This window comes from Leptodactylus fuscus, chromosome 1, assembly GCF_031893055.1.
Source record: "Leptodactylus fuscus isolate aLepFus1 chromosome 1, aLepFus1.hap2, whole genome shotgun sequence".
In the NCBI taxonomy this organism is placed as follows: domain Eukaryota; kingdom Metazoa; phylum Chordata; class Amphibia; order Anura; family Leptodactylidae; genus Leptodactylus; species Leptodactylus fuscus.
The window spans coordinates 90782108-90808933 of NC_134265.1; the positions used below are offsets into that span (position 1 = coordinate 90782108).

The following is a 26826-nucleotide window of genomic DNA, read 5'->3' on the forward strand; positions in this document are numbered from 1 at the left end:
TGCATTTCTTGTTCACATTGCTCGGCAGTGGTGACCAATTTTTGTGAGTTTGTTGCACTGTGCTTTTGGGGTGTGTGGCTGGCCTCCATTTTGGTTTGTGCACGCCACTCAACTGTCCAATGCGGATTTTAGTTAGCCCATAATACAGGTGAACTGCACTATTCTGTTCCTTCAGTGGCCACAGGTCTAGAGAAATGAGGCTGTTTGTGGGCTATGCAAGACATGATCATGCCAAAAACGCATTAGCTTTTACTTCTTGGGAGACCCTAAGAGCGGAGAGTCATTTTAGTGTAGGGATCCACCTTACAGAGGTCCCCTTGACATGGCAGGTGGGCTTACAATTAGTTTGATCAAAATGCAAATACCAAGAACCATTTACCTTAACAGTAGGTGTTTGCAGTAATGCTCTTGGTGCTTGGACAGTGCTGGTGTTACTTTCTGTTCATAGTTACTAAATAGAGTCCAAGTATCAGCTGTATCAGCTGAGGCTCATCTGACTACTCTCTGCTCTCAGCATATGTACAGTGTTCTGGCTAAAGGAAGTGCCATAACTTTTAGGTCTTGTCTTAGAACATGAAGAAGAGCTGGTTTGCCATGAGTTAGGGAAATAAAAGCAGTCAATTCCAACTAACTGAAATTACAATGCCTGTACACCTTCAATGGCTATACGACAACTATGCTTCTGACCAGCCCCAACACATACACACTGGGTTCAGTCGACTGTACATGTGTTCTCAAAAGACAAAGAAGAGTAAACCACTGTCAGAAACCTTTGGCAGCCGGTTATCTTTCCTGGAAACAAAAAGACTTGTGCTAAAATATATCACCTGTTGGGGAAGAGGCGATGGGTCTGGCCAACTTGCTCTAATGTGCATGGGAGCCTTTAGTTTGATAGCTCTTTTTAAATTTAAAGGGGGTTCTCCTATTAAGAACACTTATCCCCTATCCACAGAGAAGTGTCAGATTGCTTGGGGTTCAACTGTCACAGGAGAACAGGGGAACAAAAGCCCCCCCATGTTTCCTCCATTCATTGCTATGGAAATGCTGGGACTACAATCTCTGGCATTGCCAACATACCTATAGAAATGAATGTAGCACCGGTCACACAAGCACACCGACGCTCCATTTACAAGAAGGGGACGTGCAGAACTTTTGATCCCCAGTTCTCCTCATCGCTGGAGAAAACAGCAATAGGACACCCAGTGATCTCACCTTTATCTCCTATCCTTAGCACTGGTGATAAGTGTCTTTAAATGAGACAACCCCTTTAACCATTACACTATAGTTGCTTAAATAATCTTCCTTCACAACTGGAGCAGCAGTTCTAACATTGTTCATAACAGTAGGTAATACAACCATGTACATGAAATGATCTTTAAACCTCTTTGACAGTAATATACTTTCTAAATATGACGTTTATGGGGAACACAAAGATGTATTTTTGATGAATCGCATTAGGAACCTGCATTAAAATATCTTCTAGATTTGGTGTGTGACAGACATCTTGTCCGTGAACCTAGTAAGAGAGTGGTACAAAAAGCTACTATGTGATGGTGTTGTCCATTGTGGCCAAAGGCAACTCATTTATGTTGCGGTGAGGTCATCTAAGAAGGTGACGGATCACAATATCATCACATACACTCTGTAAACTGAAAGGACAGAACAGGAACAAGACAGTCAGTGAGGACTACTATTACAAACTTTTAACTAGACATAATCCCTTTAAAGCTTGGCTTGCTGACGCCTTTACCGCTGAAGTGTGTGGTGTTCTCCCTACATCTAATTACAATTCTCTTTCAAGTAACTGGTTTCACCTCCTGGTAAAATGAAGCCCTTTCCATACAGTCATTACATGACCTCCCTGCATCATGTATATTTACCTTCAGTGGAATGTATAATTAATAGGCATTAGTGGCGCTTACAAGCCAGGCAAAGTGATGTGTAGGCCATCTGTCTGCAGCTGTTAATTCTGAATTAAACAGAGTCATGGTCATTTAGGTCTTGCCTTTTTACTCCAAAAGTTCTCATTATGCAGCACTATACCTTGCCTGAGACACTGCAGCGTGAGACACTATAACACAGGCAATGCGGCTCTTTCTTACAGAATGCTGCAATGCCACAGTAAAAAAGGAAAAGAAGGAGCTAGAATAAAATACTATGCTAACTGGTTATCATCAAGAAAAGCCCATCAATAACCACACACTGACATATCTGTATAAAGTATTTAGCAGAGGAAAACACCATTGTCATAACATTTTTGCTTTAACAGCACAGATATAGTTATTTACAGTCAAATTTGTCCCATCAATATTAAAGGGGATGTCCAGTTTTAGCAAACAAATACACAAATTGTCCAGTACAACAAAAAAAAAAAAAGTTATACAATTTGCCAATACACTTTCTGTATCAATTCCTCAATGTTTTTGGGTCTCTTCTTGCCGATATTCTTTATTGACATTCAGCGGGTAAAAATCAGTCCATGGTCATGTGCTGGACAGCCAAAGGTCATGTGCTGGACACAGGCGTGCACAGCTCATTACAAGACAGAGGTCTGGTTACTAAAGTTGGCCATACACAGTAGATTTTAGATTGCTGAAGTGGCAGATTTTAGACTGTTTGCTGTAGATTGGTCGTACATAAGCCTACAATAATCTTTCCCATCCAGCCTTACACTTGGGTGTCTAACATATGACCATGGACTGTATATTACATGAACATAGGTTGATTTTTATTCACTAGAAATAAGCACAGAATGACGGCTAGCAGAGACCTAGAAAACCGTGAAAGTATAATGGAAACTTGTATAATGTTTCATTATGCAAACAATAACATATATTTGCTGAAACTGGAGAACCCCTTTAAAAGGGTTTGTCCCATGAAAAACATTGCCATTCTGTTAAAAGTGTTAACCCCCATTTAATCACCTATCCACAAGACCCTACAAGTCAATAAAACAAGTGGTCTAAAGAGTTACGGCAAAACTCTGCCACTACTGTCAATGTCTATAGGGCTGATCAGGACAATTGAGCAGCGAAGTGAATGCAAGACCACTGGTCCATTCAAATTCATGACCTGTGGCCATGCCCTGAGGTTGATAGAGGTGTTGGGGGACACGGGGACCTCTGTTCTAGTAATCTGTTTAGGTCCCAGCAAACACACAAAATAAAAGGTTTTCTGAGACTGAAGAACTGATGACCAATATTTCAGCTAAGCCAAATATTTGTAGAAGGTGGGAACCCCTCTGACCTTTTATAGGCATCTAACAGATGCACCTGTTTGAGAGCCTTTAACAAGATTCGGCACATAAAGCTATCATATATACTAAACAATGGATTCTCACTCAAAAAGGACATTTTGTATTCCCATCTGACACATTTATGGTATTTCCACAGGATATGCCTTAAACGTAGAATAGATACAGGGCCCACATTTGAGGTCTATAACTATCCTAAGAACAGGGATCCGCAGAGGTGGGACCCAAGGCATGAAATGTGGCAGATGGGAATACCCATTTAGATAATCATAGTATTAAAAACAAGCAAGAAAGTTTATCTGCATCCATACCTCAAACTCTTCCCAAAAGCCCTGCTTAAATTTATCAGCAGTTTCAGCAGGTTTACTTAGTTCCTTGACTCGACTCTCAATTTCTGCTGCATTTATACGTGTTGTATTCAAAGGCTGAAATAAAGCAATACACATATAAACACTGGTTAGCTTAACTTTTCCTACAAGCTATGTTCCCCATTTCCACCTTTCATCTATGCATTTTCCTTTAGTACCTGTTTGAGTTGCAGAACGGTTCCAAGTGTTTCAACCATTGGATTCTTCTTATAATGTTCCACCAGGTCTGTCAAAGAATCAAATTTCTCTCCGCCACCAACATCATATTTGAGATCCTGGAAAAATAAGCAGTTGTATATTAAAATTTAGACAGTGACTTGTCATAGCCACATTACACAGTGTCAATAACTGCGCACATCTTCATTTCAACATGGTATAACCAAGATCCCAGACAACACAGGCTTATACTTGGCATTCTTTGGCTCCAAGTAAGCCTTTCCTTTGCACTATAGTCCATCAAGAGGAAAAAAAACTCTTCATTTTCCATTTATAGCCAAGTAATATATGATTTAACCAGTACGTGCTAGTTCATCTTTGACGCATGGGATCACAATCTCTAGGGCTTGCTAGTTCAACTATAGAGCATGACAGACAGAACTAGGACATCAGAAAAATTCTAGACACAGAAAAATCTTTGCTGACGTAATTATTACCAGCATACCTCAAGGACAAGAGCTACAATGAATGTTTACTGGAACTGGCTTGGCATTTTCCATCTGATTAAATCGCTTTTTTTGCATCTTCTTATTAAATGATAATGAACGTCAATGTTGTGAATAAAGTTACTTCTATCAGCAGGATGAAAGCAGCTCAGCTGATGCATACTCTCAAGGAATAAAGCAAGATGGCACTTACACACAGCAAATGTAAATGCACATGTTATAGCAAAGTCAGCTTATGGCCACAACCAAATGTTCATTCCGTAGTAGTCAGAAAAGGACATGCAACAGGCAGACAACGAATGAAAAATACCGTAGGTCGAAAGCAGCTTAGGTCTGGTTTACATCTAGAATTTGTTTTTGCTTGCATCAGTGGTATATGTCTGCATTATTTCCGAAATACATCAAAGTATACTATTGTATAGGCGTACAGGAGCAAATGTTGGCCACAGACTACCCTATATAGTATAAGTAGTATAATGGTATAAGTATCCAATGTAATGTACCTAGTAAGGTCCCAGTGCCTGGAATTTACTACAGCACACACAAATATGAAGACAGTTCTGTCTCCTGGCTCCATCATAAACATGTTAAAGTGTATGTTTGCTTTAATGGAGCGGGGTGAATAAGCTGCGACTAGACACCTCCGGCAGCAGCTTAGCTCCCGCAGGAGCGAGGGATCAGTTATGCAGAAATCCAACAGGCCTGATCCCCCATGCTTAAACACAGGCAGACTACCATACTAATAAGATTTTCAGCCGACTACGGCTATGTTTACACAAGGAACATAGTGGGAACAATGAAGCATTTTCCCACTGAGGGAAAGTTACATAGATTTTGCTGTGGATTTTATAGTGGGAGAAATATGCAGTAAAAATCTGAAGAAATCCACAGATGGGGACTAAGATCGCAATAAATTCTACACTTATATAACAACTAATAGGATTCCAGTGGTGATGGGCCATTTTGATTAATGTTGGGACTATGACGCATGATTTCCACGTAAACCGTTTCTATTTTGGCACAAAGAGAGAAACTTAAGTCGCATAGGGAAAAGCGATGAACATATATCATAGTTACAAAGCAGCCAATAGACAGTACAATACACAAAACAATGAGGTCACTGCAAATACCAATAAAGTCAAAGTGCACAAAAATTTGGGCAGATTTACTAATCCTTTTTTTTTTAATGCAGATTGTGAGCCCCACATAGAGCTCACAATGTACATTTTTCCCTATTGGTATGTCTTTGGAATATGGGATGGAAATCCAAGCAAACACGGGGAGAACACACAAACTCCTTGCAGATGGGTTTTTGCCCTTGGCGGGATTTAAACACCAGGACTCCAGCGCTGCAGGGCAGCAGTGCTAACCACTGAGCCATCATGTGGCCCCCCTCAGATTTACTAATCCTGACTAATAGGACATCAGTGGAATGAACTGTGCAGCTTGTACCAAATTGTATTCACTACATTATACCACTTTACTGAATAGATTTCAGACAGCAATCCCTTCTATAAAACAGTGTTTTTCTGGTTCTTCACATATCAATATATTAAAATAGAATTGTTTCTCAAGACACAGTACCTGGCACCTTATCATGACATGTGTCACTTTAGACTTGCCATCATTGCTCTCTCCTTTGTCATCCCCGGTGCGAACAGACAGGACAAAATCTCCAGGGTGACTCTGGCTCTCACGCACCAGAAAGCTTCCATGTTTGCCCTTCTCCGTTAGCAACTTCTCAGCTTCCTTACCTGAGAGATGACCGTGAAACCACCTAAAAAGCAAGCAGAAAAAAATGCTGGATGGCTTTACGGACAAAAGCATCTATGTTGTTATAGCAAATATAAAGAAAAACTATTCGGGACAAGTACTGGTCGCTTCATTATTTTACATTAGGTAGACTTCATTATTTGTCAGAACAAAAATGTAATTGTTAAAACCTACTGACATACAGTGTGGCCCAAATGAAGTAGGACCGGCATATCCTTCATTAACCCATTGTTTGCTCATCTATATCTGTTTGACTGTATTCCACGATATCCCATAGTTAGCCTCTGCCAGGTGCATGAGTCATAAAGAAGTAAACATATACACCCATAGGCATCTAGTAACAGATATTACATGAGACAACATAATATGGGCTGCCCAGCATTTGGAAACATGGCTACCTTATTCCAGAAACAGTACAACACTTGTCCACAGGTTGTGGGTGTTATTACAGCTGAGCCCCATCCCCTCAATAAAGATAAGCGACGGTACCAGAAATAACCCAGGCGTGGCACTGTGTATGAAAAAAGCAGCCACGTTTTCCTAATGCTATACAACTCGTTTAACTCTATATTACGTAGCTGAAGTAAACTCACCTCTCAGATGTGGGATCAGCACAGTTTAAAGGATATTTCAGCTCAATAACATCCCCATTTTTTTCCTTAAGTTGTCCATGATGTTCCATATAATACTGAACCAGCTCAGCAAGAGTGGCAAATTTTTCTCCTCCATACAAATCATAGTAATCACCGGTATTCTGGATCTTTATGTGCGTCACTGCTCCATTCCTCCTACAATGGGAAATAAGCCTTTACTGCAAAGAATGGCCACTTATTCCATTAATCATCTAAGAGCAATGAGCAAACATATGTACAGCTGACCGAATACAGGACTACTACAAAGACTCTATACAGTAATACTAATGGCAGCCTGAAAATTCTGTCTGGTAGTGCTTACCTACAAGCAGGCCTCTCCTATGCAACTTACGGTAGTTAATATATCACGATTTACTAAAAGAATAAGAATGTAAAAGCAGAGAATGTGCTAAAATAAAAAATAATGTTTACTTGCCTCATATTTCCCTCAGTAAAAATGTGCCATACACGGACGTGAACACTGTGGCCAATCACTGTGGTACCCAAATAGACCACCCCTGACCAAGTCGGTCACATCCATGTATGGCATGATATCGCTGTAGAACAAGTAAGGAAAGACCTTGGGGTCTACCTAAGCAATGGCATTGGAACTATAGTGGAATTATTAGGCCAGTAACAGGTTTTGTTGTTTCATTTTAACACATTTTCTGCTTTTATCTAATGTTCTGGAAATCTTGGACAAACCCTTTAATTACATAGCAAACAAAAGAAACATTTAAAGGAGTTGTCTTATGAATATGCTCTTACAGCATATCCCGTTTTATACAAACAACAATAAAAGTTCAATGACATCCCAGAGTGCCAAGTCCTATATAAAAGACAGGAGCCTGGAAAATACAGCTGGACACCATCTCCTACTACATAGGGAACAGCAACCAACCAAATATTTTGCATAGTCGTGCACTAGATTCACATTTTATATGGTGAGAGGTATTCTTAAGGCACAGCTGTCATTTCAGATGACTATACAGTATTAGGCGTCGTGTGTGTGTGTGTGTGTGTGTACATGAAGAGTGACGCTATTTCTGTCTATATTACAACTTCTATCCTGCAGTTTACCCTTAGCCGTTTGCAGTTTTTTCAGAGCTGGTGGGTGAAGACTTACATATAGTACATAGAGGAGAATCTACACAACCTCTTTCATTCATTTAGATAGGATTGTGCAGGATATATACAGAGAAGTTTGGGAAAAGTGACAGAAAGTTGTTCTAAAACTGCCGCATAAATCAGTGGCTAAAAAGAACATTCTCTGCTGTGGTCTCCCTTACTTCCCTCACCTATCTCTTTAGTCTTCCATAGACATGTACAATCTGACAGGATGTAGCAGATATTCCAGAGTGTAAGTCAGTTTAACAGTAAGGGAAAGCAGGGAAACAGCCTAATAAGACTAGGAATTATTTTAAATTATTTTATCGCTAACCTCAATGGTTGATACAGCGGTGAGGAATTCGTGTCACTTGCTGTACAATACTCAACACAATATAAAAACAAAAACACAAAGAAATTCCTTGCACTCTACAAAACAAATCAGCAGACGTATCACGGCTTGCCAGCAATCAGTTTAAAAACCCATTCATTTCAATGGATTTTTAAAGCAAACCCCTGGTGTCCGTATGCAGCCTCTCCACCGTGAAACTGCTTTGTTAGCATGGACACAAAGTTGAACATGCAGGACTTTGTGTCTGTGCTAAAAAAAAAAAAACGGTTTAAGGGAGCCTTCACACGATGTAACGCTGCGCTCATTCTGATCGTAAAAAGACGTTCAGAATAAGCGCATAAAAAGCAGCTCCCATTGACTTGAATGGGAGCCGGCATACGTTCGCTCCCCATTGAAATCAATGGGAGGCTTTTTTCCCTATGCTTTCAATGTATTATGCACGTGTGAAGGCTCCTTAACGGTGGAGAGGCTGCATATGGACACCAGCTTTTTGCTTTCAAAAACCCATTCAAATGAATGGGTTTTAAAATTGACGGCCAGTAAGCTGTTCCTATGCAGTTTTTCCAGGAATTTAGACGGAATCACAAATAGGGCGGACAGTGGCGCAAGTGTGAATGCCGCATCACTTTAATATTGTCCACAATTGCAGCAATCCAACTATCAAAACTCTTAATACTTTTAAAATATGTAGTAATTTTCCAAACAAACCATATAGCAATTTATGTGTATTGTGGGGCTATTGTATAACTGCTGGGCCCACAGTCCAAAGTGTAAGAAAAGTTCAATAAAATATTTGTCCACTTGATTAATACCTCAGTGTGAATAGTGCTCCAACAGATAACTTTTCAGTTTCAGATGAACTTTCTGTGTCTGAATCAGTTTAATATACTCCACGAGAGCAACAATTCAGCTGTCAAAACTTTTCACAAACCTCTTCATTATCCGTAGTTCTATTTAGCCATATTATTCAACCATATTGTTCACCAGTCTATAATGAGGTCTCTAACTTTTTGAATTGACACTTTGGTCTGTGGAGCCCAGCAGTAGCAATTATAGTGATTTATGTGTATTGCATTGCTGACCTCGACAGGTCAGACCTCTATACTAAAGTGCTCTTATAGATGACCTTTCTGTATCTGAATCACTTTAATATACTCCACAAGTGCAGCTTCAAGCTATGACGACGCTAAATCCTTTTAAAATACATAGTATTTTCCCAAACAACCCATATACCATAGCACTGGAATACACATAAATGGCTATAATTGCTACTGCTGGGCACCACCATATTAAAGTGATTCAGACACAGAAAGTTCATCTATAAGAGCGCTTTAGTGTTGAGGTCTGACCTTTAGAGGGTTGTGATCCATTTATTTCTGATTTGTTTCATGGAGCACAAGGAATACCTTTGGGTTTTTTGTAGAAGATATTTTACTTTATATTTAAAGTTTCTTATAGTCATTTGTAGGGCTAGTTCACACGAGGTTCCGTGTGTACACATTCTGTCGCGACTTTCCGTTCCGGATTAGGCCCATATGAATGGGCCTAGTCTAGAGGGTGGTGTCGCAAAGCAGAAGTCCGCGACTGAATCTGCCTGAAGAAAGGACAGTTCGCTTCTTTTTTCCGCGAGTGGGAACAAACTGCTCACTGAAAAAAAGAAATTACCTGCTCCCATTGATTTCAATGGGAGGTGGTGTTTTGTTTTTTTTTCAAGCAGGATTTTGACGCGGACTCATCAAAATCCTGACCATTTTGCCCCATTTGAACTAGCCCGTATAGTAGATTTATAATAAGTATATTGAAATTCTAGTGCCCATTTACCAAATACTATATTTTAACTTTTTTTGGATAAAAAAAAAAAATTACTTTTTGTGATTCAGCCTCAGATAAATCTTCACAATAATAAGCATCTATTGTACTTTCATTACCAATATTCTTACTAAATTTAGTTATTGGAGTCATTAAAATATCTTATCACATTCACAGATGACAGACACAAGGAACTCCTCACCTTACAGAGAGTGTGAAATCACCTGGGTTACTCTTACTAGGCCGAGCCAAAAAACTACCATCAACACCACGGGTCAAGAGAAGATTTTCTGCCTCAACACCTGTGATATTCGGGTGGAACCATCTGTAGCAGAAGGAAATTCAACAGAATTAATTACAACGTGTCAGCTATAAAGCAGTGTGAAGAAATATGCTAAAGAATATACAGTTAAGGAGGACTTGTGAGCGCTACTGACTCTTCTGATTCAGTTGCCATATAATAACAATGCCTACGCATCTTTACATAGAACTAGGTTGTTCCTTGGTCATTCATCTTGGAAAGCAAGGGAATTAGTTGTTAATTTAACCATAAATTTCCAGGAGGAACAACATAGGAATGGCATCATGGATAGTTAAAGCATTTTGGCCATTACCATTAAAAGTGCATTTTAGGAATCAAGGATCTTTCCAATGGAAAAATGTGATACTCTTGAAGGCAATTCATTTGGTCAAAAAAGAACGCAAGGACGTAAGGAGACATTAGTATGTGTATATGCCACTCCCGTCACTTGTAAAAGGTGTATTCCATCCCCAGGAACATATTCTCTTTCTAATATTAATGGTCCGTCCTTAGGATAGGTGATCAATATTCGATTCAACAAGTACGATCTTTTCTGGTCAGCTGCTCTGAGACATCATGGCCCCCAGTAATGTTTACATGCGCTGTTCACTCGTATAACAATGTGTAATGGCAGCTTTAGGTACTGTAGCACTGCCCCATAGACTTCAATGGGATGCTTTTGCCATTAAAGGGTTAACCTCTTCTTTCACACCTTATATGTCTGAGGATGCTGTAATATGTAAAACATGCTGGGCATAGAAAGTCTGTTGGGTAGAAAAGTTTCCCTGCAGTCTACCTTTCCAGAAATCAGATGGAAACAACTTTCTGTTTTTAGCTTAACACTGAACTGAATTAGGACAGATACATCCACTAATAAGGATACATTTTATGTCCATTATTCTGATCCTCTGATGGATCAAAACAAAGGATTGTCAAAAGTAGTCTGAAGCCATAAATAGTATCTTACTATGCTGTGCGAAATTGGTGACAAGGACAGATGTGAGCCATCATACAGAAGTGCAGAATATATTAACTCTAAATAAATAACAGGAAAAGTATAAAAAAAATAAATGGTGTGTTTGGGCACATGCAGCTGCTCCAACTGTACGCTGGTAAACGCCGTTATTATAGACACTTTGCACCCTCTTGTGGTGAAACGTTGCAGTCTTGCTAAAGTTTTGCACAGTAGACAATGTCAAATACCATTCAAAAATTGGCATAACCAATATACAAAAATGAGTGATAGCTCTGATATCCAGAAAAAAACAAATATCCAACATGGGGTACAAAAAAAAAAAAAAAAGAGCTCACATCATATTTATTATATAAGCAAATTCAGAAACGGCCTGTACAATTGCATTATAATGGCATGTGTAAAAGCAGGATTTATAGAGGCAGCCTTGATATTCCCCTTTGTCTGATAGTGGTCTAAATACTGGTAGTGGTCCGTGTTTCAGGAAACATGCCATGGTATTTCACTTTCAAAGAAACAATTGGCACAGTAAAACAATTGTGCACACATCATATAATATGTAACAAATACCGTACATCTAAATCGTGCAAAAACAAAATGGTAAAACTATCTAGAAATACAAAAAAGTACAAACCCTCCTCTACTCAACCATTGTTGGAAAGGGTTGTATGGTTTACAAACTGGCTGGGTTCACATCTCTGTTGCACTCTTTGTCGCAGAGACCGCCACAATTTGTCGGAGAAAAAAAAGACTATTCTCTATACTGCTTTTAGTTTTGAAAAGGCAGACCCCATTGTAGTCAATGGTCCATCTGTCTCAATGTGTAACCGCTGTTATAGAGGTCTGGCTCTTCGTTGTTCAGGTCCCCCGATGGACCTAAACAACGGAAAGTGAGGTGCCAGTGTGAACCTAGTGTAAATGACAGTGCCAGAGAGTAGCATAATACACTAAGAATGCACCAAAGCAATCCCTGCGCTAATCCAGAATAATAACCAATGCAGTGGTGGTAGCAAAACAAGCAGAGGAGCTAACACTCCACAGGTATCGCTGTGTAGCAGCTTCCTCAGGAAGGAAGCTCCATTGCTTGTTTTGATACCTCTGCTGCATTGGGAATTGTTTGGCCCCCTTTTTTGTTCACTTTACCATCCTACTCTTTCTTTTTGTTTTATTTCTTCACATATGACGACTTACTTATCCTTTATAGGATTTCCTCTTTATTGTTTGGAGGTTACATTGCCTTCACATATACATATTATACATGCATATGTACTTTCTTCACTTCAGTCTTGGTATATTATTTATGATGACTGACACGTTTGCACTTTAGTGGGCGATCTGGACATTTATATGGTTGCTATCCGTATGATTATTTTCCTGTTGATGCCAATACTATTATTTATTTAGTGAACCCTATCTAGGCAGTAAAGGAGGGGTTGTAATCCTTTTCTGATGTAACTGAGACACATTTTAGCCCTTGTCTGTATTTGTATTTGCACTTGCACAATAAAGATGTATTTGTTACATATTATATAAGTGCACTCAATTTTTAGGTATCCAACTTGTGACTTTGAAAGTCAAATACCATGGCATGTTTCAAAAAACACACAGACCACTACCCATATTAAATGACAAAGGGAAATATCTAGGTTGCCTGCTTTCACACATACCATTCTAAAGCAGTTGTAGAAGCAATTTGTATGAATTGGCTCAATATTTTGGACATTCGTTTTATTCTGGATACCAGAGCTAGCACTCATTTAAATAAGACAGAGCTACAGCATGGTAATGTGACCAATGGACATGATGTTACTGGCTTGAGAAGAGGAAATGAAGTCCACCCAAGCAACACAAGTTGTTCAAACAGCTGATCGGCAGGGGTCCTGGGTTGTGGGCTTTACCAATCTAATATTGGGGATCTATCCTAAGGATCAGTCATCAATATCTTTGTCCCGGGAAGGACAAAAGGAAACTGAAGGATGGAAACTAGAAAACCATTTTTAGGCTAAGGCCCCAAGTAGTGTCCCACAGCAAAAAAAGTGATGCGGGAAAAACCGCAGCGGCAACGCATCGGTTATATCTATAGGGAAACCGCTGGAGTTTCTGTAGGTGTAATTGACAAGTTGCGATTTCTAAAGCTGCAACAGTTTGGGAAATTGCAGCATGTATTTTCCTGTATTGTGAGGATGGGATTCACTAGAATCCCATACACTATACAGTGACTGTAAAGCGGCATGGGCAAACTCCAGCCTTAAAGGGTTTTTTGTTTTTTTTTATTATTTAATTTTGATTTTAGTGGAGCCATAAACATAAACCAGTACTCACCTCTCCCATGGTCTCTGTTTTCAGTACAAACAAACCCATATGTCTGTATACAGGACCTCAGGCTGTTTGTGCTAATTCACCGCTGTTGCCAATCACCGATGAGGCCTACTGAGGCCTGTGATTGGCTGCAGCAGTCTCCTCGAACAAATGGGAGGTCACTGGTGACGTCAGGCACCTATATACACAAGAAAGGAGCTTCACCACTGGAGACAGCTCAAGGAAAGCTAAGTAATGATTTGTTATGTTTATGGCCCCACAGCAGTTATATTAAGTAATAAAAATAAATAAAAGGACAACCCTACCTTCTAACTTCTAGGCCTCGGGCAAGCCGACTGCGCATGCCCGCCGGCCATGAGAAAATGGCCGCTTACAATACTGTGTAAGCGGCCATTTTTCTTGTGGCCGCGGGCATGCGAAGTCGGCTTTGCCCTAGGCCTAGATTTTAGAAGACACCACCAGAAGACCTCGTTCCAGAAGAAGATGGAGGCAGTGCTGGAGAGTTCTCTGGCAGCATTGGGGACGCCCCCATTGCTGTTTGAGCACTGAGGACCGCCCCCAGTGATGCGAGAGAACTCATTTACATACAGACAAAAACCGGAATATCAAGCGAATCGTGGCGCGGAGAAGATAACGAAAGGTAGGAGAAGAATAGCCTTTCTTAAGGCTCTTCCGACATGTTAATGAGAAAAAAATGTGATTGAATGATAGGATCCCTTTAAAAACAATGGGAGGAGTAATCTTAGCGCCAGATTCTACATGTGAACATACCCCAAGGCTATATTCACATGCAGCTACCATGTTATGTGCATGCAGAGGTTTTGGGTTGTTTTTTTTGTTTTGTTTTTTAAACCATAAACCCATGGCAAAATGCTCTGGTTTTGCTGTGTCGAGAAAAAACAAACAAACAAAAAAAAAAAACACAGTTTTCCAAGTCCAACCAGTATAGAACAGAGTGTCTGTCAAAGGGGTAAACCACATGTGTGATTTTCCACATGGACTCTTGGTTTCTGTTCTCCTTTGGTCCAATTTTTGTACTACAATTGTCTATTCAATTCATTTCTTTTATTTGACCAACATGAGAAACAAGTCAGTGGGATGGCAGAATACAAAGAATCAGAATCAGATCCAGTAAATGAAAACTGTTTCAGTACTGATGAAAATTCACATTTCCAAAAACAAGCGAATTCAATTTGCCATTGCTCGCCTGATTGCAATCATAGAGCCTGTTCACACAACAGAATCTGGTGCTGATTTTGAGGTAGATTCCACCATGACTGTGCCTTCCATTATTTTCAATGGGAGGAAGAGATTGAAATGGCACACTGGAAAAAAAAAAGAAAGAAAGAAAAATAATAAGCGCCGTTCATGTTCTTGCTACAAATTTCACGTCTGATTCAGTCAGAGTCCACGGCGTGATACTCCAGTCTGATTAGGACCAGTCATCTGAGCCTAAACGGTGGCAGAAAACCTCAGAATCAGAGGTGAATGCCTCACACTCCTCCTCATTATCAGCCATGGGGTGCAAATAGTACAATTGGATGCAGATATATATATATATATATATATATATATATATATATATATATATATATATATATATAATGCTGCTTGCTATTGTTTTTTTAGTTTACAGGCGAGACATACTAAATGAATGCAAATAATGTAGCTCTGTCTCATGCAACAATAACGCGTAGAGTGTTACTGCAGTTTGTAGTCACCCAAAGCTCTTTCGTGCATACAAACTATTTTGAGGGCTATAAAATAATGGATATTGTACATTCTAGCATATTTCCATTTTAGATCCCTGTGACATCTTTGTCACCAACACCTAGGAATAAATCTGTGTAATGCCGGAGTCCCACATAACGTAAAAGTCCCGGAAAAAAAAACAAAAAAAAAAACAAGGCATTTTACAGTTACAGCAAAGTGGATGGGAATCCAGCAAATCCCATCCCCACATTGAGTTAAAATACATGCTGCAGACACACAGCAATTTCAAAAACGATGTGGTTTTGGAGATCGCAGCATGTCAATTATGCCTACGGAAACGCCAGTGGTTTCCCTATGAGTATAATTGACACAGAAAGTCCGTACAGGAAAACTCTGGGAACTTTCTGTCAAAAGCACTGAGGGAAGAACCACGATGCGTTTTAGGGTAATGCCCCATGTGGCGTCCTGCTGAAAAAAAGTTCTGCGGGATGCCACGTGGAGCATTAACCTAAAACAGATGAAACACAGATGGCACATGTATGTGTGAGCAATCCTTTTTCATGGCTCCATGTATTTGAATGGCTTAGGGGGCGTTCACACTACCGTCTGTGCCCGACAGGCAGTGTCCGCTGCTAATGTCCATTCAAAATCTTGCACGGACATTAGCAGCGGACACCAGCTGTGTCCATGACATTTTTCATTCATTTAAATGGTGATTGGGTGCAAAACCCGACATATAGGTTTTTTCTGTCCGCTTGAAAAGTCGGACACCTTTACGAACGGACAGTTAAGGACAGACACGGAATGAAAAACAACGCACCCAATCGCCATTGAAATGAATGAAAAATGTCACGGATACAGCTACTGTCCGCTGCTAATGTCCGTGCAAGATTTTGAACGACATTAGCAGCGGACACTGCCTGTCGGACAATGACGGTAGTGTGAACGCTCCCTTAGAGTAGAGAAAAGAGTGAAAAAATTGTACATGTAGGTTTTTGTTTTTTTCTCACTGGGCCCGTAAAAAAACAAAAACAAAAAAAGAACGTGTGAATAGCTACACTGATCATAGTGGGCCTGTGTGCTTTTTTTTTTGTTTGTTTGTTTTTTTTATTCATTCCACTGTCTAGGACAAAAAAAATAGTTCTAAAACTGTGATGGCATTTCTAATTTTATTTCCTGTCCAGTCCAGGTACAGTCTTGAATACATTGAAGCATCTTCATATTACTATTAATGATGTGGATATACACAAGGACTTGAAACTCTTCAAAGGAGTCGGGGGATGGAAGTATAAAATCATTCTTTTTTTATATTAAGTGAAAAAAAAAAAAGCCCAGATTTACTGTTTGGGACTTGGCAAAATGGTGTAACCTCTGTGGAATTTCTGCGCAACTTGCCGCATCTAGTTTGAGGTAACATTGTTCCATGCTGTGGTTCTTTAAAAGTGATGTTTGAATCAAAGTACTCCCACAAAAAGTGCTATAAACTTAGACTAGACAGGCTAAAGATATACCAGATTTATCTTCCGGCATCAGCTGATGTATTTTCAGACTTCCTGTCTAAGTTTACACTGTCTAAGGTTAAGTTCGCACTTGCACCGTGCTCTCGGTTGTTCATATCAGTCATGTGAACCGAACAGAGAGCCTGTCCTCCAGTTTTACACAGAAAACCACAGAGAGAAAAGACCTCCGTGCAGGACTTTTCTCCCCAATGATTTTTTGACGGAATCTGCAATGAAGTCTCTTCCGGAGACTCAGATGTGACGAAGCCTAAGTGTTAGTAAATCTGGGTCTGTGTATGCATCCATATAAATTCTGAGGCACGGGGGGGGGGGGGGGGGGGGGTGTGTACGTATATCCCTCTAGCAGATTCTGCCAATGTGAATGAGTGCAAACTTCCTGTTTTCCCTTGCTTTCTCTGATGGAATCCTATTTCATGCAGAAGCCATAGGCCTTGTACACACAACTATGGATGCAGCGTGTACCCGTGAGGTATACTCTTAACTAGGAGCAAAAAATAAAAAATTAAAATCTGAAAAAAAATCAAAAGACACAAAGAGATTAAATACATTTCTAGGGTCATTGTACTCAAGATGTGGGTGACATGGATCCCAAATATGGCCATGCATAGTATTACAGAAACAGAAAGCATAAAAGTGCAAGCATAAGGTTTGTGCAGCCATTTAATCCAAGCAATGTCTTACTGTATACCCCTTCTCCTGGTCAGGCAGACACTTCCTCTCCAAAGACACAAAGACAAGTAACAGTGTGACAAATAATAACCTGACCACAGACAGGAAAAGGACGCCTAACGGTTATGTGTCACCTCAAGTAACTGGCCACATCTCTGCAGGTCTTTAATGAAAGATGTGGTTACTAGTCCCTAGCAAGAGGAATATGTCGAAAACATAAATGTAGAGACTTGGTGATAACAGCTGATGAGACCGACGTGGATTGTGGTCAGTCACTGGACACATTAAGATGCTAAAAACTGCGTCAAACTAAAAACACCATGTGTCAAAAATACGGTTGAGGCATTTTTTATTAATGCATACATAATGAAAAGGATGTCCTTACAGTGGCCACTGACACATAGCAGCTGCACTTTACTGCCTATAAAGGCCAATGGTAGCATGGTATTACTGTGTCAATCATAGAAAAACTTCATGTGGCTTTCAGATGTGGTTCTCAGCCGTAACATGAGAATGTACCAGAAGTGCTTATACGACAGGATTCTCTGGACATGCACTAGCCGTTGTATTAACAGTCTGCACACGACCCTATAGACCCTAACGGACCTATTCACACAACCTATTGAAAAAACAGAACCTGACACATAGGACAGTTTTCACAGAACCCTCAATAGACTCAAGTCTGTAATTACCCTGGGCTGTACACTTGGTCATGAATATCGTACTATTTTATGGCCAAATATATAGCTCTGTCATGTGAATGAGCTGTAAGCACCATTTTGCTTCCCAGGTACAAGTATGTATACGCCACGGTCTGCTGATCAACTATACAGAACCATAGTGAAACATAGCGCTTTGGGTTATTGAGATAGCTCTGGACTGCAGTCAGGGGCATCCCCTTATTAAGCACTCTGAGGTCTAACTTTTAGAAGGGCCAGCATATGCACTTTCGTGGCTAAGGGAGGGTTCACACGGTGTAACGTGCTGCGTGATGTGGCACGTCTACGCTGCAGGAGCGTTTGCGGTCCGTAGACGGTCCCATTGATTTCAATGGGAGCGGGGATCGTATGCGCCGCAAAATCACGGCCGCAAACTAGCGTGGCGCATACGATCCCCACTCCCATTGAAATCAATGGGACCGTGTACGGCCCGCAAAGGCTCCTGCGGCGTAGACGTGCCACATCACGTGGCACGTTACACCGTGTGAAACCTCCCTTAAGTGGGAACACAAGGGAATAATCTATCCCTACATACCAACTATATAGTTTGTCAGCTGACAGCAGCGAATACATATTTGTATCTGGGATACAAAGAAAGTACATGTGCAACAACATAACATACTATAGAATATCAATAATTGTATCATTTAAAACTTTATTTTGAAGCTGGAGTTGGTAACTTTTTGCAACTTGACTCCACCCAAAACTAGTCTTTTTTCCCCAACTCCCCAGCCCTGAAACTAAGGCTAGGTTCACATCTGCGTTCAGGTTTCCATTCGGGGGGTTCGCTTGTGCACCCCCCCTAAACGGAAACCTAATCCACATAAAAAAGTGGTTACCTTAGGAAACACGCGGACCCCGTAGACTATAATGGGGTCTGTGTGGTTTCCGCTCAAAAAATGCAGAGAGTAAAGCGCTGATTGCAGCAATTCTCTGTCTGCATTTTTCATGCAGAGGGGAACAGAATTCCCAAACGCAGATGTGAACTGAGCCTTACTCAACTTTTTTCTTTATTACAACTCTGTTCTTAAAGAGGACCTTTCATGTACTCAGACATATATATATATATATATATATATATATATATATATATATATATATTATATATACTGACAGTGCAGTGACTTTAGTGCATTGTCAGCTTTGCCATTACACTCCTGGGTGGCAGAAAACATCATCGCCGTTAGTTTCTGCACCAATATCCATCCACTGTCAGAACAGCGGGCTTTACAGCCTGTCAGCTTTAGCAGTATATAATATACTGATCTCAGAGTTCCCAAATTCAAGATCGGTATTCTTTAAGGCTACATGCACACAAATGTGTGCATGTGCCAGGTCTGTGGTAAAGAGGAACGGATGAAACATGGATGGTATTTGTGTGCTGCCCGTGTCCATTGATTATTCAGTGAGCCCTGGCCGCAAAACAGACATGAATAGGAACTGTTTTTAGTTTTGCCCTGGCTCATGGCCCCATATACGGACCGTGTGTATGGAACCTATAATAGAGAATAGGTTAGTATGCTAGCAATGGTAAACAAACAGCTAGCATTCATTCATTCGTATGTATGGAACCTTAGATTCTTTGCTATACCATGCCTGACAGAGACCTACAGAATCTCAAAAGCTTGAATCCTTTCATTCCAGTTAGCTATTTAATGGTATGACAACTGAAGACCAATAAAATGTGTCATTTATTGAAAACACCTTAACTTATATACCGCTGAATCACTTTCCTCCATTTTACAAAAAAAATTCAACTACCAAAAAAACTAAACAAACAGCAGAGCAAAGAATACAAAGCAAATTTCTTCTTTATTGACAAATCTCGCACATAAAACATATAATATTCATTGATTAATAACCCCCTCTGTGAATCACTAACAATTACCCCACTTACGCAATATGAAATATTGAAATAGATCAAGGCCCTATTCATTCATAAAGTATAAGATACCATAAACATCCATGTAAATGGCAGAGAAAGGCCACAATATAAATTAACATAACAAATGTGGAAAATGCAGACCAAGCGACTATCACCACCACCCCCAACACGTTTTTCGGTCTATTTCTGGGAGTTATATTTGCATTATAAGCTTTATATGTATTTCACTTCTTAGCTATATCAATAAAGACGAGATCTGTTTTATATTCCTTGCAAGATGGTTTACATATCCAGTAGTGAGGGATTAGTAACACATCCAATAATAGATGAATGGGGAGGTTATCTGCAGAGTCCCCAGCGGCGGACATGACACATCACTGCACTGACTGCTAACACATGTAAAATATGATTGAATAAAAGGGATCTCGAGACTCCTTGCCACTAATTCTCAGCTAAGAGCAAGCTCATCCAAGGCTTGAGTAACCCAAGACAGACTGGTCACTAGAGACATGCTGTCTGACTACTGCATCTGAAAGCTATGGTTGTCAGACAATGCAACCCTAGCAACCAGATTGTCAGCCATGACTCCACTGTGGTTACTATAGAGTAGCAGGCTGGCAGCAGTGGTGTCATGGCCCCTTCCCCATCTCAGCCTGTCTTAGTGATTAGTAAGGTAGAGAAGGCCAGAGAGGAGCGGATGGGGTTAGGGTAGTGGCAGTAGGAGCAGTCTCACCTCCTGGATGTCATTGTATGAGCTCAGCTGGCGGCTCGGTCGGTCTCCTGGCTGCTGGTTACCGGGCCCCGGGGCCTGCAGCAGTCTCTGGCTCCACACAACACCGCCTCTGTGAGCACACAGCTAGTGATCGAGTGAAATCAGATGAAGGCCTCCAGCAGTCCTAGCAGCAGCTCCACCACCACCCGGGCGGCCACCAATGACGTCATCAGAGCGCGCCTCCACCGAGCCCTCCGGTAACTTAGTGCGAACACTTGCAGTAATAAAAAGCGGCTGGCGATCCTAAAAGCGGTAAGCACGTAATGCAACGGCTGCGAGAAAAACTATTACAAGCGGCGGCCACTGCCGGCATGGACTACTAGTCAGACACCGGCTTCCGCATACTTGTCCCTTCCGGACTGCGGAACAGACACCACGTCTACCGGAGCCTTTACCGATATACTTCGTAAAAACGAACTAATTCCACGGTAGATCCTAAATCCTACTAAGCTAAAGGACCTTTGGTGACGTCATGACCATGTGATCAGACTCTTATGTGGGCGGAGCTGTTCTGGATTGTACCGTACAGTGTGGTGCTGTTACCCAGGAAGAGGAAGCTGATGGGAATGGAGGCAGATGGATGGTGAGGAGGAGAGAAGAGACGTGTCAGAAAGGGGAGGACGTGGGGGAGCACGTTGTGTGTGAGCAAGGGGATGGAGTGGGTGTGCAGGCTGTGTATGAGCAAGAGGGGGGACATGGGGGTGCAGGCTGTGTGTGAGCAAGAGGAGGGAGTGGGTGTGCAGGCTGTGTATGAGCAAGAGGGGGGACATGGGGGTGCAGGCTGTGTGTGAGCAAGAGGAGGGAGTGGGTGTGCAGGCTGTGTATGAGCAAGAGGGGGGACATGGGGGTGCAGGCTGTGTGTGAGCAAGAGGGGAGACATGGGGTGCAGGCTGTGTATGAGCAAGAGGGGGGACATGGGGGTGCAGGCTGTGTGTGAGCAAGAGGAGGGAGTGGGTGTGCAGGCTGTGTATGAGCAAGAGGGGGGACATGGGGGTGCAGGCTGTGTGTGAGCAAGAGGAGGGAGTGGGTGTGCAGGCTGTGTATGAGCAAGAGGGGGAACATGGGGGTGCAGGCTGTGTATGAGCAAGAGGGGAGACATGGGGGTGCAGGCTGTGTATGAGCAAGAGGGGAGACATGGGGGTGCAGGCTGTGTGTGAGCAAGAGGGGGGACATGGGGGTGCAGGCTGTGTGTGAGCAAGAGGGGGGACATGGGGGTGCAGGCTGTGTGTGAGCAAGAGGGGGGACATGGGGGTGCAGGCTGTGTGTGAGCAAGAGGGGGGACATGGGGGTGCAGGCTGTGTGTGAGCAAGAGAAGGAATGGGGGCGCAGGCTGTGTGTGAGCAAAAGGGACTGGAGAGTAATTAACGGCACCTACATTTTCCCACTGTCAAAATGGTGTTCCTTACAGAAGAGCATCATCGCTGGGCTGTAAGGAACACTGCCCTTGACAGTACTGGTCCATAGAATAGTACGGGGGGGGGGGCGTTCCTCACAGCCCATTGTCATCGCTGGGCAGTAATAAGCTTCTGTCTGACAGTGGGGAGATATAGGTGCTGTTAATTTCTCTCCTGCCCTGGGGCACATACGAGAAAACAGACTGTGCTGAATTCAACGCAATGTTGGCTTTCTAGCGGTATATAAAACCGCATATTCATGAGCACATAAAAGGTCCTCTATAATATGAGGCACATGGGGTTACTAAATTGTAATGCAGATGACCATACTTTTTATCCACATTTGTGGATAGAAGTATGGCGCCATATATTTCAATGGGCCCATACACATAGCCGTTGTTTTTGCGGCTATGTGTCTGGCCTAATTGGAAGAGCTTCAAAATATGGAACAGGTCCTATATCTGTCTGCATTTGCAGCCCTGTCAGTGAAAACCACACCAATGCCGTTTGTGTGCAGTAGGCCTAATGATGCCTCTTTTATGGTGGTGACACACTCTGTACCCAGATGTGGCAATAGCCAAATCAGTCCCCAGGCATCAGTGCTGGCACTTTGGGGTAAGTGTGACACCCATTCATTACTGGCTGTGGATTTTCTGTTACCGCACCGCCAGGAAGTGAAAGTACCGGTGGCCGAGTACTTGATGTAGCATCCAAGTACATATTGTGTCACCGATCTACAGGTGTTACCTCACTATGCTACCAGTCACATACATTTACCACTAATTGCAGGTTACATACTATGTACTTACATTATTTTTAAGCGAAAACTACAGGTGTATCCAGGCAAATAGCGATAAATGCATGTGGCTGGGAGCACAGTATGGTAGTACCCCTATGTTATGGATTGTGCTATATGACTTTAGTACAGGAGTCATCAGCCTTACAATTATAGCGTGGCACTCCGAGGACCTCTGCCATTCAGCCACGGACATGTACAGTCAGCGCTTTTGGATGAAGACACAACGGTGACAAGGAAAAAGAAGCGGAGAAGAAGATTGAAGCGTCGATGGAGAGTTTTCGGACAGCACAAGAGATGTCCCCCGTGCTGTTTGTTTTTTTCCCTCCTTCTTGGTCTCCCTTTTATAGGTTTTTATGTTTTTCTCCTTACATTATGCTGTACAATATGGCTTTTTACATATGATCTTTATTTGTATGCCCTCTGCATCAGATTTTCTATATTTTGTACCTGCGTAGCATGTTCTTTACTTGTATTTTAATTTTAAAAAAAATTGATACTAACTATAAAATTAAAATAGATTTTTCACTAAAAATATTCATTGCCTTGTTTTCATTTTGGTTTTCTCTATAAAAACTTACATTAAAGGGGCTTTATCGTTGGGAAAACTCATTTTTAACTAAACATATACTTGCCTATGCATAATAAAGGTTAGAAAGGTTATTCCACACATATCTTTTGTATGTTAATCACCTCAGTCGTTTTTGAATGAGCCCACATTTATTCATATGCTAATTAGGCAGCCACGGGCACCTGAAGTCTCAGTGAGCAGTGTGTGTGTGTGTGTGTGTGTGTGTGTGTGTGTGTGTGTGTGTGAGAGAGAGAGAGAGAGAGTGAGCGCGAGCAGGGAAGGCTGATGAGTCATCTGCAGCTACAGCTTGTGCTCCAGTGGTTTTAATCTGGAGGTCGGATTAGGCTGTTGAATCTTCACATGCATTGATGAGCTTTAGGTTCCTATGACACCACTGCTCGTTCATGAGCTGTCTTCCTTGGAGAACTTTTGGTAGGTACTAACCAATATGTACCATGAACACCCCACAAGACGGTTATATTGGAATTATCCCAGTCATTTGGTCACTGCAAGTCATTTGACACCCCACGTCAAAGTGCATCAGACCCTTACTCTATTTTTCTTACTTCCAACACAGTATTGGAGATTCATCAATCCCTTGTGCTTATGTGTCAAAAAAAAGTTGCAAACTTTGGATTTGCAATATTTTTTTTAACAGCTATTGTGCAAATAGGTTCTTTAACACCACTATAGACACTTTCTGAAAAGGAGACAGGATGTGGATAAGCAATCAACATCATATCGGCGGTATGACACTGGGCCCCTTCAAATATCAGCTGATCATATCAATCATATGGCCTGGTTACAGTTCACTCCTATTCAAGTGAACGAGGCTGAGCCCCAATTCCAAGAACAGCCTGGACAAATTAAGAGGCGGGGTGACAGAAAAACAGCACTTTTTGCTTTTGTCTATGGCAGCCATCTTACTGTATAAATAACATTACATTTACATTCTGGAGGGCTAAAAGACTTGTTCGCCCTGCCCCTAGAACACAGCTGGTTCAGAACATAAGGGTTCACTGCTCTGTGCACTAGGATTTATCCTGCTCTACACAGTACAAGGCTAAGGCTCCTCATTGTAGAAGCTTTTTTTTGGTTGCATATTTTGCTGCAGTTTTATGAGCCAAAGCCAAGGGTAACTACAGGAAAAATGCGATATATATAGGAAAGTCTTGTACTTCTCACTTCTGCTCAATCTACCCCTGAATTTGGCTCAAAAAAACTGCTGCATCAGCTACAACAACAAAAAAAAGCTGCATTACCACAATGTGGTGCCTTAGCCTAAGGTTGCTAAGGGCCCCTTCATACGGCGTAAGCGTGCCGCTTATTTAGATACGTATACACGTGTCCGAGTGCGGAGCTTCAAAACAGAGTCCATTGATTTCAATGGGAAGTGCACGTATATGCTGATGTATGCCAGCTCCTTCTGAGCACTAGAACAGTATATCAACTAGCCACACAAGGGATCAGTCACAATTGGCAACAAAATAAGGGGGATAGGGGTGTGGGGTTCCATTAGATTGTACAACGCTTCTGGGAGTCTCCTAGATATTCCTGGGAGAGATGGGAGGCAAGCACTAATGTGAACCAGCCCTAAAAGCAAAGTGGAAGGAGTAGGACACGGCACAGGGAGAATGATAGACCCGCAGTATAGTGTTGCAGCATCCCTCCTGCAGTACCAGCGTTGATTGGCTGAATCCTATACAGTGTATACCATTTAGCCAATCAACGCTGGTTTTGCAGGAGGCTCGTCTTTGACAAGGCGTTGTCTAAGATCTGACCACAATGTAGACTGCATATTTAACATTAGAGCAGTCTACATTGTGGTCCAATCTTAGATTCCACCTTGTGAAAGACTAGCCTCCTGCAGAACCAGCGTTGATTGGCTGAATGCTATACACTGTATAGGATTCAGCCAATCAATGCTGGTACTGCAGGAGGGATGCTGTAATACTATCCTGCGGCTCTATCATTCTCCCCGCGCCGTGTCCTACTCCTTCCACTTTGCTTTTAGGGCCGGTTCACATTAGCACTTGCCTCCCGTCTGGAAGGAGTCTGCAGGAGGACCCCACGAACGGAATATCAGCGAAAACTGCAAGCGCTGGACAGTTAAAGCGCACGGACCCCATAGACTATAATGGGTCTGTGTGCTTGCTGTGCATTGCCCGCACAAATCATTTGTGTGGGCAGTGCGCTGCAAGCACACGGACCCCATTATAGTCTATGGGGTCCGTGTGCTTTAACTGCACATCGCTCCTCCTCAACTGCACTTTGCTCTTCCTAAACACTCTCCTCCTGCTACTCGTGGACTTGGTGACTCTCCTCGGGTCTGTTCAGTAGCATATGGACTTAGCCATCACCCTCCTAGTATGACAAAGACTCAGTTGTCTTGAGCACCTGACACCTGCTGTTAACTTTGAAAATTATGAACACACTGCGCTTTAGCTTTACATATACTTCTACTACACCCATACTCCATGAGGATTACTGCTGCAAATAACTAGAAAGAATACAGAAGGGATAACATAGGTTTCAGTACAGGATTTCATGGAAATGACATATTGGGTACATTACATAAAAATTAACACATTTTATCAGCAAATTTAGGTACACTGTTAAAGGGAGTCTGTCACCAGGGATCCGTACATATAAGTTTGAGTGCAAGCCGCTCTAAGTATCACCGTAATGAAATGTAAATTAATATAACTGCTATATGAGTTAGATCAGAAAATCAAACCTTTACAAATGCTCCAGACTTTGCATTTGGACTGCATTGTGATTGGCTGCCTCACTGCTGCTATGAGAGAGTGAGAGGGCAGAGATGCTAGGATTAGTAGGAGAGACTGCTAACCATGGGTAAGAGTTAGTTCACATGCAAATACGCGTGTACATATTCCGTCACGGCTGCCGCAACGGGATGCCGGTGCAGTGCACAGCATCCTGTTGCAGCTTTCTGTTCCGAATTAGGACCAAATGAACGGGCCTAGTCCAGAGGGGGCTGTCGTGAGGCAGATACCGCGTTTTTGAGGCGTTTTTTTAACTAGTTAGCGGGGTTTGACCAACTTATAAAACTGACCTTATTTGTGTACTATTAGCTGCATTGGGAGCACGCACGCAAGGCCAGTGGCATAGAAGCGATGTAATCTCGCTGCTGGCTTTGTATATGAAACCCCGCCCACCAATTGACGCAAGAAAACCAGAAAGAAAGAAGAGTTAATAGTAGTGAAGACTGGTGAGT

The 26826-nt window shown here is 41.8% G+C and overlaps 1 protein-coding gene across 1 annotated transcript in view; it reads right to left on the bottom strand.

Moving 5' to 3' along the window:
• Positions 1–21008, bottom strand: part of PTPN11 (protein tyrosine phosphatase non-receptor type 11) — a 50959-nt gene extending 29951 nt beyond the window's left edge. The window contains exons 1-6 of the mRNA XM_075273481.1: positions 20789–21008; positions 10159–10281; positions 6650–6844; positions 5868–6060; positions 3780–3896; positions 3565–3678 (exon numbers count right to left, since the gene is read on the bottom strand). Of these exons, the coding sequence (XP_075129582.1) occupies positions 3565–3678; positions 3780–3896; positions 5868–6060; positions 6650–6844; positions 10159–10281; positions 20789–20802 (756 nt within the window). The 5' untranslated portion in view covers positions 20803–21008. The remainder of the gene's footprint in view (positions 1–3564; positions 3679–3779; positions 3897–5867; positions 6061–6649; positions 6845–10158; positions 10282–20788) is intronic.
• Between the last annotated feature and the right edge of the window lie 5818 nt (positions 21009–26826).